Source organism: Orcinus orca, chromosome 5 (assembly GCF_937001465.1).
Source record: "Orcinus orca chromosome 5, mOrcOrc1.1, whole genome shotgun sequence".
Classification (NCBI taxonomy): domain Eukaryota; kingdom Metazoa; phylum Chordata; class Mammalia; order Artiodactyla; family Delphinidae; genus Orcinus; species Orcinus orca.
The window spans coordinates 16175537-16194399 of record NC_064563.1 but is presented as its reverse complement, the minus strand read 5'-3'; the positions used below and the strand labels follow the sequence as shown (position 1 = coordinate 16194399).

At 36.6% G+C, this 18863-nt stretch overlaps 1 protein-coding gene across 3 annotated transcripts in view; it reads right to left on the bottom strand.

The window, feature by feature from the left end:
• The window catches only part of DHX36 (DEAH-box helicase 36), a 59655-nt gene that overhangs the window by 24633 nt on the left and 16159 nt on the right, over positions 1 to 18863 (bottom strand). For all 3 annotated transcript variants that reach the window (XR_007477537.1, XM_049710177.1, XM_049710178.1), the window contains 11 exons: positions 13852 to 13976; positions 12851 to 13082; positions 11270 to 11308; positions 9716 to 9886; positions 7922 to 8001; positions 7108 to 7182; positions 6796 to 6962; positions 5167 to 5248; positions 1200 to 1340; positions 820 to 922; positions 354 to 441 (listed from right to left, as the gene is read on the bottom strand). Coding sequence is in view for 2 of the 3 variants with exons in the window: in XM_049710177.1 (XP_049566134.1) it covers positions 354 to 441; positions 820 to 922; positions 1200 to 1340; positions 5167 to 5248; positions 6796 to 6962; positions 7108 to 7182; positions 7922 to 8001; positions 9716 to 9886; positions 11270 to 11308; positions 12851 to 13082; positions 13852 to 13976 (1303 nt within the window). In the remaining variant the exon portion in view is untranslated. The remainder of the gene's footprint in view (positions 1 to 353; positions 442 to 819; positions 923 to 1199; positions 1341 to 5166; positions 5249 to 6795; positions 6963 to 7107; positions 7183 to 7921; positions 8002 to 9715; positions 9887 to 11269; positions 11309 to 12850; positions 13083 to 13851; positions 13977 to 18863) is intronic.

Sequence of the window (18863 nt, the reverse complement as noted above, 5' to 3'; positions counted from 1 at the left end):
ACTAACGGATAAATTCAAACTTCTGCCCAACTAAATGCAGAAGTGAGTGAAAAACAAAAACTTCAAAGCTAACATCTTAACTTTATGAACTCAATTTTATTAGGCAAATTTAGGAAGAGAGGAAAAATAGTCTCACCATAACACTAAATAAGGAACTTCACTACATACCTACCATCTTCATCTCTGACGTAGAACTTCCAAGAAAAAAAAAAAAAAAGAAAAAAGTAAGATCCAACTTTTGAAAAAACCCAACCTGGACTAAGACCACCAAGCTCAAATGAAAGAAAATAACCAGGCTACATATGATTCAAGTACCACTCTTGGAATTACAATAAAATGCATTTCTATAATACCTGATTTAAACATCACTTGTGACATCAAGAGATCATGTAAAGTGCTGATATTGTCCCAACCTGGTAGAAAGACCAATATTGCACCATCCTATATGGAGGGGAAAGAACCATTACAAAGGATCACATAACAAAATACACTAAGTACAATTCTGTGCACAATTAAGTCTTCATTAAAATTATACTAGCTCAAGATAACTTTAGTTACCAATTATAACTAAAGAACATAAGTTCACTTTTTAAAAACAGGATTTATAATCCAGACATTTCACTTGTTTAGTCTTTTCTTCCAACAGGTCAAATGCCTAAATCTTTGGTATTTTGAAATTCCTATTTCTGGTGTCAAAAGCCATTTCTTCTATAGGTTATTATTTTTTTTATACCATTTAAGAAAATTTTTTTCATGGCCTTGATACAAAAATAAAATTGAAATTATATTTCAATTTTGAAACTTAAAAACAAAACTAACCTCTTCTTCCAAAACAATGTATCGAATAAGGGCAGCAATCAAATTCAGATCAACTTTATCATCATCCATCATTCCTATAACATCTATAGTGCTTGGAGAATACCTGTCAAAGTCAAATAGAAAGCCATGAAATACTTGATAGTTTCCTGAAGTTTAACTTGCTATAAAATCTTATAATTAACTCAATCTGCAAATGGGAAAACATAATCAATAAATAGGAAAGAATTACTGGGATTATGATAGTGTTTACAAGTCAAATCCGTATTCAGCTAGAATGAGACTTGCAATGCTATCCTTAAATGCGTACGAAATCAAGACAATCCTGCTTTTTGTTTTAGTCATTTAGCCACCGTGTTCACTTTCAAACAAAACAGACTTACCTTTTTCGCAATTCCCTTACATAACCTGGCCAGCGTTCTTTATAGATTGCTTCTTTTTCTTCTTTTTCTTGTCTATTTACATGCCCTTGCATGAAACCCCTCTTAAACTGGGATCTGTGTTCTTTTTGTTCTGGAACATATCTAAAATAAAAACATTCTTAAATAGCTTCACTTTTTTGAAACTCTGGTTTTAGCTAATATTCAATATCTCTATTTTACATTTAGGATTTTAAAAAGAAACTTTAAAGAACATCTTCACTATCCTTTCTAGTGAATGCCAGTTAAACATAAATTTACTGCCAAGTATTAACATATAAAATGACATTTTAGATAAAAATCATTCTTCTCTATCAAAGTATATAAACTTCTAGATCATCTTCAGCAATAAAAATTTAAAAATAACTAGAGTAACTTCCATCTTTAAGTTTGAATTTGCTTTTAAATCAAAAGTTAACATTAATGTAAGTCTAAAATAAGTTAATGATTGCCTAGAAGACTCAGATTTTGAATATAGGAGGTTTCCAAACCTGAGTGCACATAAGAATCCCCTGGGGAGTTTGTAAAATAGACTCCTATATCCTATATTGTGATTTGGATTCAGTAGGTCTGGCTGGGGTCTGCTAATCCAGGAATTTTAATTAGTGCCCCAGGAGATTCAGACAGTGTAGAGATCTACAGACCCATGCTTGAGAACTACTTAGTTCTGCTCAGTCTCACAGACATAGTAACAGCAGAGCGAGAATCAGCATTCCAATCTCTTTCGTGTCAGTCCAGTGCTATGCTTTGACTCCACCATGCTGCAGTGACTGCTAAAAACAGAGGGCACATCTGCCCAAGAATGTCACCTACCATAAGTGGGTTCTCAGAGGCATGGGAGTAGAGAGGGACAAAGAAAAATGAACCTACACTTTAACCCCAAAGCCCCTCAGAGTTCACCTGGAGGAGAGCATCTAGATGGAATGGGGGATTTGGAGCATGGGCTTCGTGAGTCAGACAGAATGGGACTGATGTCCTTGCTCTGCCATTGACTAGCTGTGTGACCTTGGGCAAGGTATGAACCTCTGGTCTTTAGTTTCCTTATTTGAGAGACGAATACTCTTTTAACAGTATTGTATGAGAATTAAAAAAACAAAAGTGATAAAGCACAGTGCCTGACACATAGCAGACACCCCAAAAGTATTAATCAATCCCCTTCCCTATTCAGTACCTGTGACCCAGGATTCCCCTAAGTCTTCGATACATATAGAGGCACCAACGTGAGGTAGGACAACCTGAGACAGAGATTAGTCTAGTCAGCAGGATGGACCCACAGTTGGCTCCCTTCCCAGCAATTCCAAAAACAGAGGTAACCTTTAACCCCCCTCCCCAAGAACCCAATCACAACCCTCCATAACACCTCACCTACTTTCTTCCTTACTTCCCTGTAGTGCAGGTCTTCTTCTGGGAAAGGAACAGCTGGGGGCCTCTGCTGAAAACTTCTATCCAATGACCACCCTACTTCACCTCCCCTCTTAGGCTGGCTAAAGAATGACAAGTGCACAGATACCATCCTTTTGCTTCAAGAGACTCCCCTTCGCTACCATTCCTTGTACATTCCCTGCCTTATGGGGACCTTAAGAAAGCAATCCGTCTTTATGTAATTTTAGATTACTGATCCCTGGAACTTTGTTTTTATTGTCAAGCTGTTGCCTATTATTATCTTAGAAAACAACTGGTAAATGTGCTATGGTAGGAAATGGGACACATGGTAGAAAGTGGAATTGAGGAGGGAGAGCATAAAAATGTATAAGCATTGATGATAAAACCAGAGCATGGAAGACCAACATACACTTTCACTTTTATATGTTCCTCCCTGACATACACACTTCCCTCTTTGCTACACTGATTTCACTACTTTCCTGACTTATCCAGCCTATCCCTGCTTTATAAACTCATTTCCAATGTACTCTCACTTCCCCAGAACAGGTCAATCACACCTTAGAGTAATAGCTTGTATGTCTCCCTATCTAGATATAAGTTCTGAGGGTGTGTAATGAGTCTTTCACTTGTTTTATGCTCAGATCTTAGTGCACAGTGCAAGCCATAAAGTTTAAAAAATATCTGTTAAATAAAGTCCACTCAAAAGCTGACTTTTCTCCATGTGAAATACGCAGCAGGATCTTTGTTCTCACCTTCCCACTATCACTTCCTGATTTTCTCCTTTAACAAGTAAGCTGTGGAATCTTGAAAAAAAATCTCAGCACAAGTATTTCTACATCTGTCCATATATTTTTCAGATGTTTACTACAGGCCAGGCACTATGCTATGCACTAATCACAAAGATGAACAGGACAAAATCCTCGACCTTGAAAATTTGAAATCTAGTGCAAGAGGCAAATATAAAAAGACACATTACATGGCAATAAGTGTTACAAGAGATATGATAGAAGTGCTCTGGGAGTCTTGTTGAGAAGGTAACTCACTCTGTGAGAGGTATCAGAGAAGGCTTAATGGGCAATGAAGCTGGAATTTGTTCTTACATAACAGTTTATAGATGAAAAGATGAAGAAGGTGGCAAACGTAGCTCTAAAAGGAGGAAATAGCACGTAACAAAGCATAAAGTCATGAAAGGGCACAAGATGGCAGACTAGAGAATAGTGCATTTAGGATGGGCAGACCATGGGATGCATGAGGCTAGAAAGAGAGGACAGGGCCAGACTGTAAAAGAGCCTTGGGGTGACAGGCTAAGGAACTGGAACCTGATCCTACGGGGCTGTGCTTTCCCAGCCCTTCCTCATCAAGGAATACTAACATAATTTTGTACAGCTCCTCGAGAAGCCTGCTAGCAGCTAATGACCAGTGCTGAGGGGATCAATAACTTGGGCCTACCAGCTGAGGTGCTCTGCTACAGGCCATGACACACCAATAAAGGATCCTCAATCAGTTTTCAAAAAGAAATCTAAGGGGCATGCCCTGGGGGAGAAAGCTCCCATGACCAGATATGTTTGGAAAATAGATGGCAGCAGTTGTAAGAGTGAAGACCACAGTGCCAAGAGAGGAACTATTATATTAACACAGGAGAGATAATAAGGACCTTAAGTAGAAGAAATAAAAATGAGAAGGTATGTTCAAGGAGAAAGCTCTCAGGGTTTTTGAGGGGCAGAGTGGGATGGCATATAGAATGACTTAGAGTAGTTTGGTTACTGAGCATGTAAAGCAGTTAACATATCCTGGTATATAACTGCTTGATAAACACCAGCTCTTTTGATTTACAGCTTAGACAACTGGGTGGAGGATAACAGGAGTAACCATTATAATAAGGCATACTAAGCAACACAGACTGCTTTAATTTTTTGGTGGAAGCATGGCGGGAATCAAATATAAGATCATGATTTTTGTTTGAAAAATGTGAGGTTCAAGAAATCTGTGGTACTGCAATGCTGTTGAGTATAGAGTTAGATAAGTTTAGAATTCAGGAAGAGCTTCAGTTCTGAAGCTGTAGTTCTGCAAGCTACTGGAAAATAGTTCTGAAAATTTGGAACTATGGTCATGGAAAAAAGATTTAACAGTGAAATAAAAGGCTGAGAAAAGTATAAGTGAGAACTCTAGGGGGAAATCATATTTAAAGGGTGGGGAATAGAAGCCAGCAAAAGAGAATGAATACCAGGTAGGAGAACCAGAAGAGAGGTTCAGTGCTAAAGACAGAGTTCCCAAACTTTACTGCCCAGGGGTCCTTAAACAACACTGACACTTAGCTACCAGCCTAGACTCTGTAATATAATTATGGTATGAAGTGTGAATGTGGGTTTTAAAAAGCTCCAGGTCATTTTAATGTGCAACCAAGTTTGGGAATCCCTGATTTAAGGAAAAACAATGTTTTAGAGATGAGTTTGAAACAGTTTTAAGGGTGAGTTTCTGAGACTAAAGTTTGACAAAATGGTGACATGTTAGTATTTTTAATCTCTTTTAGTTCCTAATATTTACTTACCTTGTTTTTTCAATTATATCTTCCAAAAGATACTCCACAACCGGAAAAGTAAAACCAGGTATATGTATCATTGGACAGTTACCTATCATGGTAGATAAAACATAAATCTGTACTTGAATGTTCAAAAAAAAACCCAAAAATAACTCAACAGACTGTAAATAGGACAATGACTCCATTAGTTTTAACTTCAGAAAGTGGTCCTGACACTTTTACAGCTCTACCTTATTTTTCCATATCTAATTTAATAAAACCAGCAGTCTAGTGTTCACTCAGTACCGATTTACTGTTACCAAACTGTACACACATCTCACAGTTCTACAAAGTAACCCAGAATACCAAAAAATAGAGTATTTTAAGTTGGATTCAAGACCTACTAAGTCTACTTCTCTTCATCATTAGCCAAGATGGTGCCACCAGAACCTAAGTTTTAGTGAAATCTACATAAGAAACGTAACCCCTGTGGTATCCAGAATTATGGAAAGAAGAAACGTAGTTAAAGCAAGACCTGACCAAATATTAAACTGTTGCTTACTATTTTAGAATCATTAGTTAAAAAGTAAGTCTTAGTATTGTTATTTAAATGCTATTTAGGGTTTTTGTATCGAACAAAATAAACCATATACACTGTAAACAAAGGCCAACACTGTAGACACATATCAAAGTATCTGAGGTGGCACCAAACTTCGCCTCTGACTTGCATAAGTTTACTCAAAGTTAGTTCTGGATTTCTCATCAAAAAGGACTGAGACAGAGACAAAGACAAAGTATAATATGCTCAACTAATCTCACAAGGCTTTGAGGGTCAACCGGGCTGAATATAAACACATTACAGTTCTATTCCATTTTAATTCCCTTTTCTCCTTGCCCCAACAATTTAAGCAGGAGAGACAGTAAGGCATAACTTTAAAAGAATGTACTCTGCAGCTAGTCAAATTTAGTTTCTTTTTTTTATATTTTGGCCACTCTGTGCAGCTTGTGGGATCTTAGTTCCCTGACCAGGGACTGAACCCAGGCCCCAGAAGTGAAAGCACTGAGTCCTAACGGCTAGACTGCCAGGGAATTCCCTCAAATTTAGTTTCAAATCATCTTGACTCTCTGTTAAGTATGCAACCTTGGGTAAGCTACTTAACTACTCTGAGGCTGTTTCCTCATCTGTAAAAATAAGAATAGCACCTACTTCACAAGGTATTATGAGGACTGATGAAGACATGCCAAATACACTACCTGGCACATTGAAGGTATTCCACAGTGGTTGCTAGTTATTACTGTTATTAGCAAACTGCCACCCTAGCCTGTGATATTACATAAAAGCCGCAGAAGAATCACAAAAAGTTTATAAAATTCAAATCTGTGGTTTGACTTCATTGATGTCACCTTAATTATCTGGTGGAAGCACCAAAAGGCTACATGTCTTCACTATAAGAACAGAGATGATGCCACATTTTTAAAAAACAGGCCCAATTCTCTGTGAGACTAGAGGGTAGATGAATATTCAAATAAAATGAACTGCTAAACATTTATTTTGACTACTCTGTACCTAGCACTATATTAGTTTTCTTTAGAAAACTGTTTCTAAATTCAATGGCTTTGTGATAACTTTCTAAAGTAACAACCATAAATTTTACTCACCAAAATATTCTGAAAATTTCTCAGCATTCAATGTTGCACTCATCAAAACTATTTTCAGGTCAGGTCGATAATTAAGAAGATCTTTAACAACAGTCATTAAAACATCTGACTGTAGATTTCTCTCATGGATTTCATCAAGCACGATATGACTAACACTGGACAAATGCCTAAAGCAGAAGTGTAAAGTTCGTTACTCAGCACAAAATTCAAAAACAGAATCATTTTACTTTTCCATAAATTAATAAAATCCAATTTCCTAATTACATCTTCTGATAACATTTAACTAAATGTCCTGAGTTGAAACATACTCACGGGTCTGACTGAAGCCACTGAAGGATAATTCCTGTCGTACAATATAAGATAGAACCCTGTTTCCTTGGCAACCGACTGTGAATGAAAGATATGAGTTAATTCTTGGTTTTCTTTACTAATAAATTACTTAAGTACTACAAAAGTTTAAAAGAATATCTTCAATTTAAAAAATTTTTTTCAGTTTTAATGAAAAACTTCATACTTAAATTTTAGTTACTGGAACCCTTACAATGATACAGTAATGAGACATACTAGCTTCAAGTTCATTATACATTATTTCTGTTATGATACTATGTTAATGATTTCTTTTTAAAAGCAAAAGTGCTACCATTCAGAAAAAGACCAAATATTTAGAGAACTAAACTTCTGTTCAGTGATTAGAAAATCAATTCATTTAAAAAGGTAAATGGAATCTTGACCTGCAGAGAAGGACTAAAGAAATACAGTGGAATGGGATAGGGGGTTAAAGACACAAAACTAAATTCAGTCAGTCAGTGGCTGCATGGTGGTATCAAAATATACAGGAGGTCAACTCCTTTTCAGGGTGAGTGATGGTCTACTAACATATAACCAGGAAAAATGTTATCTTTCTAATCATTCCATAATGTAAAAGACATCTTAAAATGGCAATCCAAATCTGAATTTGGGTTAAAAAAATGATTTTGTGGGTTGCAAGCCTCATATGTTGCAGTTACTTTAAATGTTAATTCTAATAGCAATAATCAGCATAAAAATAGGGGAAAGATCTTTCTTTTGGATCTCTAATTTCAAAGTTTCACTAAAATCTACCTGTAAACAAGTGAACATTCTTTACCTCTGGAGGCGAATTTGGTATCCGGTACTATTACCATTGCCACAAGATTCTGCCCTTTCTGCAGCCACTCTCTCTGCAACCTTTAATTAAAATAAAGTACAGTTACAAAGAAAACATCTCCTTTATAGTAAATATCGTGAATGCCTATGAAAATCTGGTTGCTGAAACACTATCCATTAGATTTTCAGAACTAAAAAAATAGAAACAGATATTAAAATCTGAGGTATCTAAAATTGTGTCCCTTAAGAGCTGAAGACTACCTGCTTCTTATGTTTACTTCTCATTTCCTCTGAAATTCTCCCTCATAACTATTTTCAAAGCAACTTTCTATAAATCCTCTCTTTGTCTTTTTTAAAAAAAGTTGGAAATCGTAATCTAAACTTGTAAAACTTGTATATAATTTGAGGGTAAACATACGTTGATACTATTTTTCATTTGTTTCTTTTTCGTAGAGATTGGTAGGCTTAACTTCTAGTTCTTGGTTATGTTCTTAAAGTTATGGCTGCCAAAGATAAGCTCTAGACAGATGAAATCTTATAATCCAACACTGATTTGTAGAACTAAAAGTAACCAACAGTCATCTAGTGACAGAACAGTGATTTATGAGGTTAGAAAATGACATGATTAGTTTTTAAGAAATAATACTTCAGAAGGAAAAGTTTTCAATCGTTCTATCCCATATAAACTGACTTGGACCATTACTTCACTTTCTGCTACTGATTAAACTGCCCATTCAAATACCAACAGATCTTAGAAAAATAAGCAAAGAAATAACCTAATTTGCATTTCTCCTTACTGTCAATATATATACTCATATATTAGTGAAAATGATAAGATTAGATTTTTAACTTAAGTCAGGCTATATAACAGTGTTATGACAAAAATGGCTTACTTTTCACCATTCTATGAACCTATGCCATTTCTAGGAATATCGTCCTCCCGTAAAGACTGCTGCTTTACTTTTTTAAAAATAGTATCTCTTAGAAACCATAGTTTAAAACGTATATAGTAGCTCCTACAAAACAATGCTATAATTGGTAATGCAGTTCCTGACCAGATTCTGTATTAAATGACTTAGAGATGTAATAAATAGTACTATCATAAAACCAAATACAACCGTAAATCTTCGTAATTTAAATTCACACACAGAATTCCGTAACACTGAAATAAATGTACTATATACAATGAATGTTGTAAGAAACCCCAAACATTTTTAAAGAACATGTAACTCATATATTTAACTAGGTCATCTAACTAAACACAAAAAATGTTATTTGTAATAAACATGTACTTATACTTGCTTAATGATAAACCTGAAACAATGCCTTATTTTTTTATGATAAATTCCCTCTTACTGAATTGCATTAAAACGTCAGAAATACAGCTACCGCCACTCAGTGTACTTATATACTGAAAAAAACAATCAGAGAGTGCCGAAAATAGTATTGAATGAATCAGGGAGTAAAATGTAAAGCATCTAATGATGCAGATTATTTGAAGCTCCTAATCAATTCTATAAACATGATCAATTTTTTGTTCTTTTACTTTTATACTGAAAATTGTCTGGATCTTTAATTTATCTTGACTCCTAAACATCTATTATCACTAACAGAGAGAGGTTAATTTTTTGGGCTTTACTACCAAATACTTGTTAACCAAATTTTGCTTTTATAGCAACATATCTTAAACCTAATAAAAAATCACCCCAACCTTCAAAATCAGTAAGTTCTAGCAGGACTACATAGGAGAACAGAAAACAAAGTGGGGAATTTTAAAAAGTGAGAGATTACTTACTGAAATGGCACTAATTCTTCTTGGCTGAGTACAAACTATCCTGCATGCAGATCCTTTTCCTCTTTCAATGTAGTTATCCAAAATGAACTGAGTAACTTGAGTGGTTTTTCCACAACCAGTTTCACCACTTACTACTGTTACCTGATGGTTATCGATCATATTTACCAATTCCTATTTCAAAAGGGAAAATAAGTGAAGAACATCACATGTTGACTAAGTCTGAAAAGATAGTTACCAAAATCCTACCAAACTGAAGGTAACTGTTTTTAACAAGCATATTAATACTTTTAAAATTCTGTTATATGCAATGCTGGCAGTTTGGATATCTGGATCTACCAGTTTTCAAAAGATAAGAAGCACCAAATTATAAAAAGAACAGAGCTATGGCTCTGTTAATGAAAAACACACTGACAAGAACAAGAAGAGACAGGTTATAAACCCATACATAAGAATTAACATAAATTAAAAAGAATGGTGACATGTGGGGCTACTGAGTACAAGGCAAATCCCCTGATACCTAAAAAACTACTAGGAACATTAAGGATTTATATCATAAATCATAAATATGGCTTTGTCTGCAGGACAAGTTTTGTATACTGTTTTCAAAAACAAGGAAGAGTATAATTTAAGACGACTCCCTTTCAAATAATTAAAATAAAGACAAGTTGTAAATACCTAAATCAAATGACTAAAATTCAGATATCTAGAAAACTGCCTACTTGGGAAAGATCTTCTTTATTTTAAGGTTTAGATAAACACGAGTATTTTTAAAGTAGTATTCACCATACTAACAAAACCATCCCACTACTTCAAAGGGGTGTCATGAGGTATCTTTATCTATGAAACAATCTAACATGAAAACCCACCATTTAAAAATTTCTTATCTATTCTACCACCTCATATATATCAGAACAGGTTCCAAGTTTGAACACTGAAATTACAGGTGGCAAGTACTGAGAAGTAGAATGTGATTCATTCATTCAACAAATATTTACTGGGGGTCTATAGAATGTTAGGCACTGTTCTGAGTCAAGAGGTACATAGTGAACAAAATAGACTCTGTCCTCAAGAACTTACACTGCTAGGAGGGGAAGATACACATGTCAGGTGGTAGTAAGTGCTATAAAAAGGAAAGAAAAATAAAGGAAGGTTGAGAAGTCAGAGAAGGATAGGAGACTATATTATTCTACACAGGATGATTGTATAAGGAAACATAATAAGTTAATTAAAGCACTGTATTTTCAGCAGTGCCCCAATTTTAATTAAAATATTTGATCTCAAATTAAGAGCAAGGGTTATTTATCCAAAGCAACTTACAAGTGAAAATTCTATTTTTAAACTCATGGACATATAAATATGAGAAAACTTCAGGAAAATTGTTTCAGAACTGTTTTTTTTTTTAAGTCCTTCAACAATTCAAAGGAATAAAATGAACTTCCAAGAATATCCTTTAGCAAAAGGTTCATTAATTTATATTTCTTCTTGATATAGAGCTTTAAAAAAATGTATTTAAACATTTTGCAAATCAAATTAAGTAGTGTATATTTATTTTACCTTTTGCATTCCATATGAAGGCAGCTTTTCCCTGAAATGCTGAAATTAAAAAAAAAGTTTTTAATTTTTTTACAAAAGAAATGTAATCAAATTATAATCCTGCTAAACAGAATATATCATAGATACATATGTTAAGAGTGCAAAAGTATTACCTCACAGCTTATGTGAGGTGTCAAGACTTAAAAAAAAGAATTTTTATAAAAAAGAACTAAAGAACTTAGCAATGAGATTATAAGCTGTCTGAGAACAGGGAATGTCTTATTTAGTCTTTGGTAAACACAGGAGAATGACAGGCATCTAGAAAGTGGAAAAATAATGTTTAAAAAAATTTATAACTGAAAGAAAAATATGGCATATTACCAAGGATTAAAAAATTGAGCTCTTAAGCACACCTAAATTCTAGACTTGGTTTTGTTACGAGCTGTGCAACCATAGATACGTCACCTAACCTAAGATTCTTTTTCCTCCTCTGTAACAGACATGCGTAATCTCTTGTACAGGGCTGTTGAGAGGTTCAAATGACATAGTACATGTGAAGCTTTTACAACAGTGCCTGACCAAAAGGAAGACCACTAACTGTTTGTTTTGCACATTTCTTCTAACTTTCTCTGAACTAGATCAATTACTCATCTTCAATAATATTTGAGTTCTGTCCTCCATACAAAGCAAACAGAGACAGTAGCTAACTCTTCTTGTTCCTAAGGGTATAAGACAACTAAAATATTCTGAATTAATACATCTTGAAAACTCCTGTCCCCAAATCATATTTTCACTCAAAAGGCATCAAAGAGCTACACAATTTGGTCCTGGATAACCTCAGCTGATCTGTTCTAATGAGGATATCCAACCTGCAGTGATAGTCAATAGATCCTTTCTTTCGTACAGGAGATGTGATAATCTGCCTTTCTCAAAAATGGCAGTACATATTTGCATATTCAAGACATAGCCCTCAGAATTGCCTCAGTATTTTCTCTTAAAAAAAAAGTGAACGTTTTATTACATCTCTTTCTAGAATATCCATAAAGCATTCAATTTTATGTTTTAACAGGAAAGGACTTTAAAATATCTTGCCTAGCAGGAAAAGAAAATACTGGAAAAACTCAGGAGAATTTCAGAATTTAAAGACACCTCTGTCTTTAAAGTGTTGGTGAACGTAAGCACATCATATAACTTTTGAGGAATTTAATTTTAACATCTGTAAAACGAAAGAGTTGGATTAGATGTTCTAAAAGAAAAAACTTTACAATTCTAACCACCCTTGTCTCTTATGACATCTCACTAAAATGGCCTAGAAATGTTAAACTTAAGTGTGATTTTTTTTTCATCTGCACTACCATTTCTCAGATATTTCTTCTTGTCACCATATATATAAACTATTGTAGATGAGATAGGCTACTTATGTGTAATTCCATTCCCACTACTTTTCTGTACTATAAGGGGGAAAAAAATTCCCAGAGGATGGCTTGTTGAGCAATCTCACTGATTTATATCAGGCAACTACCTCTAACCATAAATACATTTTTATCAAGTGTCAGAAGAGATGACAAGTAAAAATTTTTTCCCCATCTTGCTTTCCATTACCTGCATTTCAATATACCGAAGGTCAGTTTTTTTCTTTTGTAAATCTTCCAATAATTGTTGGTCTAAAGTTACATCTGGTTCATTTTCTTGCAAGAGATATTCAGAATCGCGGTCAATATATTTGTCCCTGATTCTAAATGGCCTCTTTTCTTGATTTATCAATTTTTTTTCCTGATCCTCAACTTTCTTTACTGAGTTTGGTTTGTTCTCAGCAGGAGCTTCAGTCCCATATCTATTATGACAAAATAAAAAAATGATAAAGATTGAATGAAGAGCCACTCAAGCCCTGAAACAAAATAATATGTTGTTTAATGATTTCAAAGTCATCAAAATCAAAAGCCTTTATTCCTTTCTCTTAGTAGAGCAATTTGAAAATACTTAGATTCTTATAATGAACTCAATTTTTTTTCCACCCTACAAATAAGACACTGCCAGACAGGATATTCCTTGTGGTAGTTAAGAAAATAAAAATCCACCCAATAGTAATTCCTCCATTGCAAAGACTCACAGTGTTTCTCTTTATCAAGTTTTCTGAGCCATGTTTTATTTCACAACTTTATTTTCCTGCCACCCTTTCTGAGCTATAAGTGGGATGCTACATTACACAGTCCCAGAGAAACTACTTCTAATTTGCCCCTGATGATACAGTTCCTATGATTTTCCTAAAACAGCAGTAATTTAACTTCTTACAGATCTCCTCCACAAGAAAATTCCGGAAATACAAAGATGATGGGTAGGAAGAACTAAGTAATAACTTCATCAACATCCTATATAGACAATTCCTACCATTTAGATCTCCTGTGGGAATAAATATGCCACCTAAATTTTTAAATATTTCACCAAATTTGCTCAATCTACATAAGAAAAAAGATTACTTTGAGGCTAAATTTCACTTATAGAAGAGCCTAAAGATGTTATTTTTATTATCTTTTTTTTCCGGCCAGTGCTCTGAAAGAAGTGTCACTCTTTGTTCATCTTTAAAAGAATACTTTTTGTTTTACCCGTGATCTTCAGGAGCAAACCAGGATATTTGTGCTTCCGAATCTTTATCATTCTTAGCCTGCACAGAATGTAGCAGCTGCACAATTTGTTCTTCTCGACGTTCATCCATATGTACCACAGCTCTCTATTTTGTGCAAAGAAAAAGCATCCTCATCAGGGTGAGAAAGCGTGTGCAAAATTATTTGACGACTAAAACAATAAAGGCAAAGTAACATGCGTTCAACAAACATATATAAAAGAAAGTTAAAGTCACCCCACACTTGCTCTCTAGACCCTTTTCTACTATATGTCTATAAAATTAGCTTTACTATTACTGGCAAAGAAATCATATTTACATCACTTATTAAAACTTTGGTTCCCTTACTTCCTACCCTTGCATAATACTAATTGTTACAATATTTTCCTTATCTTAAATTTTAAAAGATACTCACAATTAAACTTATTAAAACCCAAATGTTCTGGTAAAAACAAAAGTTAAAAACTGCAAATACTATTTTGGCTGCAACGAGCATTTTAAGAGCATTTAATCTCTTACATTATGAGGAGGAGTAAATTAGGAAGTAAGAAGGCTGAGCTCAGAGGGAATAAATAAAATGATCAGTGCTCATGAAAATAATATTCCAAACGATGCAGTTACCTCAGAGAATGAGATTTACTTAAAAAGAGACACCAGAGAAAATATGAGTTAGATTGTTTTCTTAGTATAGAATACATGGAAGAGAAAATATGAGGTACACTGTACACAGTAAGAATAAGAACTTTTAAAGACTGCCCTTTTATAATTGCAAATTATGATTAGCTGAATTATAAGTAAACACAGTAAGTAAAAAAGAAGAGTGCATAGATTTTTTTTTCCCAGGTGTGCAGACAGGAAAGATGGCCAAGTTATTGAATGAAAAAAGCCAGATGCAGAAAACACGTGCAACGGGATATTGCTTTCACTACTATTAATTTTTAAAAAGGTTATTCTCTTTTCATATTCTATGCCTTTTGCAGTATTTCTTCAAGATATAATTCTGGCACATAGTACATACCCCTGAGAAGTCTATCAAATGCATGGATGTATCTAGCTTTTTGAATGAGCATATGACTTTTGTGTTAAACCATTTTTCTCTTTAAAGAAGTAAAACACACACAAAAAGAATACACCTAGATCTCCAGGGAATTCCATAAGACTTCTGCTGATAAATTATTAAAGGATTTACTAAAACCATCATTATGCTCATACACTTAAAAAGTCCAATACAGCAAAACTCCAGCTGATAAGAAAGCATTAGGAAATTACAAACTGCAGCAAAACCGATTTACCGACAGACACAAAAGTCCAAAATTGTAAGTCACAAAGAGAAAAACAGATCAATATGATACAAAAAGACTTTTTTTCAACACCCGTGTGGCTGACAGGGTTTTGGTGCTCCAGCCAGGTATGAGGCCTGTGCCTGAGGTGGGAGAGCCAAGTTCAAGACACTGGTCCACTAGAGACCTCCCAGCTTCACGTAATATCAAACAGCAAAAGCTCTCCCAGAGATCTCCATCTCAACTCTTAAGACCCAGCTCCACCCAACGACCAGCAAGCTACAGTGCTGGACACCCTATGCCAAACATTTAGCAAAACAGGAACACAAACCCACCCATTGGCAGAGAGGCTGCCTAAAATCATAAAGAGGTAACAGACACCCCAAAACACACCACCGTACATGGACCTGCCACCAGAAAGACAAGATCCAGCCTCATTCACCAGAACACAGGCACTAGGCACCTCCACCAGGAAGCCTACACAACCCACTGAACCAACCTTAGCTACTGGGGACAGACACCAAAAACAATGGGAACTATGAACCTGCAGCCTGCGAATAGGAGACCCCAAACACAGTAAGTTAAGCAAAACAAGAAGACAGAGAAACACACAGCAGATGAAGGAGCAAGGTAAAAACCCACCAGACCAAAAAAATGAAGAGGAAATACTCTACCTGAAAAAGAGTTCAGAGTAATGAGAGTAAAGATGATACAAAATCTTGGCAACAGAGCAAAGAAAATACAAGAAACGTTTAACAAGGACCCGGAAGAACTAAAGCCCAAACAAACGATGAACACAATAAATGAAATTAAAAATTCTCTAGAAGGAATCCACAGTAGAATAACTGAGGCAGAAAAATGGATAAGTTACCTGGAAGATAAAATGGTGGAAATAACTACTGCAGAGCAGAATAAAGAAAAAAGAATGAAAAGAACTGAGGACAGTCTCAGAGACCTCTGGGACAACATTAAACTCACCAACATTTGAATTATAGGGGTTCCAGAAGAAGAAGAGAAAAAGAAAGGGACTGAGAAAATATTTGAAGAGATTATAGTTGAAAACTTCCTTAATATGGGAAAAGAAATAGACAATCAAGTCCAGGAAGCACAGAGAGTCCTACACAGGATAAATCCAAGGAGAAACATGCCAAGACACATATTAATCAAACTATCAAAAATTAAATTCAAAGAAAAAATATTAAAAGCAGCAAGAGAAAAGCAAAAAATAACATACAAGGGAATCCCCGTAAGGTTAACAGCTGATTATTTCAACAGAAACTCTGCAGGCCAGAAGGGAGTGGCAGGACATATTTAAAGAGATGAAAGGGAAAAACCTACAACCAAGATTTCTCTACCCAGAAAGTATCTCATTCAGATTCTACAGAGAAATTAAAACCTTTACAGACAAGCTAAGAGAATTCAGCACCACCAAACCAGCTCCACAACAAATGCTAGAGGAACTTCTCGAGGCAGGAAACACAGGAGAAGGAAAAGACCTACAATAAGAAACCCAAAACAATTAAGAAAATGGTAATAGGAACATACATGTCGATAATTACCTTAAATGTAAATGGATTAAACGGTCCAACCAAAAGACACAGACTGGCTGAATGGATACAAAAACAAGACCTGTATATATGCTGTCTACAAGAGACCCACTTCAGACCTAGCGACATACAGACTGAAAGTGAGGGGATAGAAAAACATTTTCCATGCAAATGGGAATCAAAAGAAAGCTGGAGTAGCAGTTCTCATATCAGACAAAATAGACTTTAAAATAAAGACTATTGCAAGAGACAAAGAAGGACACTACATAATGATCAAGGGATCAATCCAAGAAGAAAATATAACAATTGTAAATATTTATGCACCCAACATAGGAGCACCTCAATACATAAGGCAAATGCTAACAGACATAAAAGGAGAAATCGACAGTAACACAATCACAGAAGGGGACTTTACTAATGGACAGATCATCCAAAATGAAAATAAATAAGGAAACACAAGCTTTAAATGATACATTAAACAAGATGATACATTAAACAAGATGGACTTAATTGATATGTATAGGACATTCCATCCAAAATAAACAACAGAATAGACTTTCAACAGACATTCTATCCAAAAAACAACAGAATACACTTTCTTCTCAAGTGCTCATGGAACATTCTCCAGGATAGATCATATCTTGGGTCACAAATCAAGCCTCGGTAAATTTAGAAAAATGAAATCGTATTAAGTATTTTTTCTGACCACAATGCTATGAGACTAGATATCAATTACAGGAAAAAATCTGTAAAAAATACAAACACATGGAGAGTAAACAATACACTACTTAACAACCAAGAAATCACTGAAGAAATCAAGGAGGAAATAAAAAAATACCTACAAACAAATGACAATGAAAACACAACGACCCAGCATTGGGGACCTTGAAGATGGCGGAAGAGTAAGACGCAGAGATCACCTTCCTCCCCACAGATACACCAGAAATACATCTACACGTGGAACAACTCCTACAGAACACGTACTGAAGGCTGGCAGAAGACCTCAGACCTCCCAAAAGGCAAGAAACTCCCCACGTACCTGGGTAGGGCAAAAGAAGAAAAAAAAAAAGAAAAAAAAAACAGAGACAAAAGAATAGGGACGGCACCTGCACCAGGAGGAGGGAGCTGTGAAGGAGGAAAAGTTTCCACACACTAGGAAGCCCCTTCGCGGGCGGAGACTGCGGGAGGCGGAGGGGGGAGCTTCGAAGCCGTGGAGGAGTGCACAGCAACGGGTGCGGAGGGTAAAGCGGGGAGATTCCCGCACAGAAGATCGGTGCCGACCGGCACTCACCAGCCCAAGAGGCTTGTCTGCTCACCCGCCGAGGCGGGCGGGGCTGCGAGCTGAGGCTCTGAGGCTCCGGTTTCGGTTTTGGACGGAGCGCAGGGAGAGGACTGGGGTTGGCGGCTTGAACATAGCCTGAAGGGGTTGGTGCACCACGGCTAGCCGGGAGGGAGTCCGGGGAAAAGTCTGCACCTGCCGAAGAGGCAAGAAACTTTTTCTTCCCTCTTTGTTTCCTGGTGCGTGAGGAGAGGGGTTTAAGAACACTGCTTAAAGGAACTCTAGAGACGGGCACGAGCCGCGGCTAAAAGCGCAAACCCCAGAGACGGGCACGAGCCGCGGCTAAAAGCGCGGACCCCAGAGACGGGCGCGAGCCGCGGCTAAAAGCGCGGACCCCAGAGACGGGCAGGAGATGCTAAGGCTGCTGCTGCCGCCACCAAGGGGCCTGTGTGCGAGCACAGGTCACCTTCCACACCCCTCTTCCGCGGAGCCTGTGCAACCCGCCACTGCCAGGTTCCCGGGATCCAGGGACAACTTCCCCGGGAGAACGCACGGCACGGCGCGCCTCAGGCTGCTGCAACGTCAAGCTGGCCTCTGCCGCCGCAGGCCCGCCCCGCACGCCGTGCCCCTCCCGCCCCGCCGGCCTGAGTGCGCCAGAGCCCCCGAATCAGTGGCTCCTTTAACCCCGTCCTGTCTGAGCAAAAAACAGACGCCCTCCAGCGAACTACAAGCAGAGGCAGGGCCAGATCCAAAGCTGAGACCCTGTGAGCTGTGAGAACAAAGAAGAGAAAGGGAAGTCTCTCCCAGCAGCCTCAGAAGCAGCGGATTAAAGCTCCACAATCAACTTGATATACCCTGCATCTGTGGAATACCTGAATAGACAACCAAT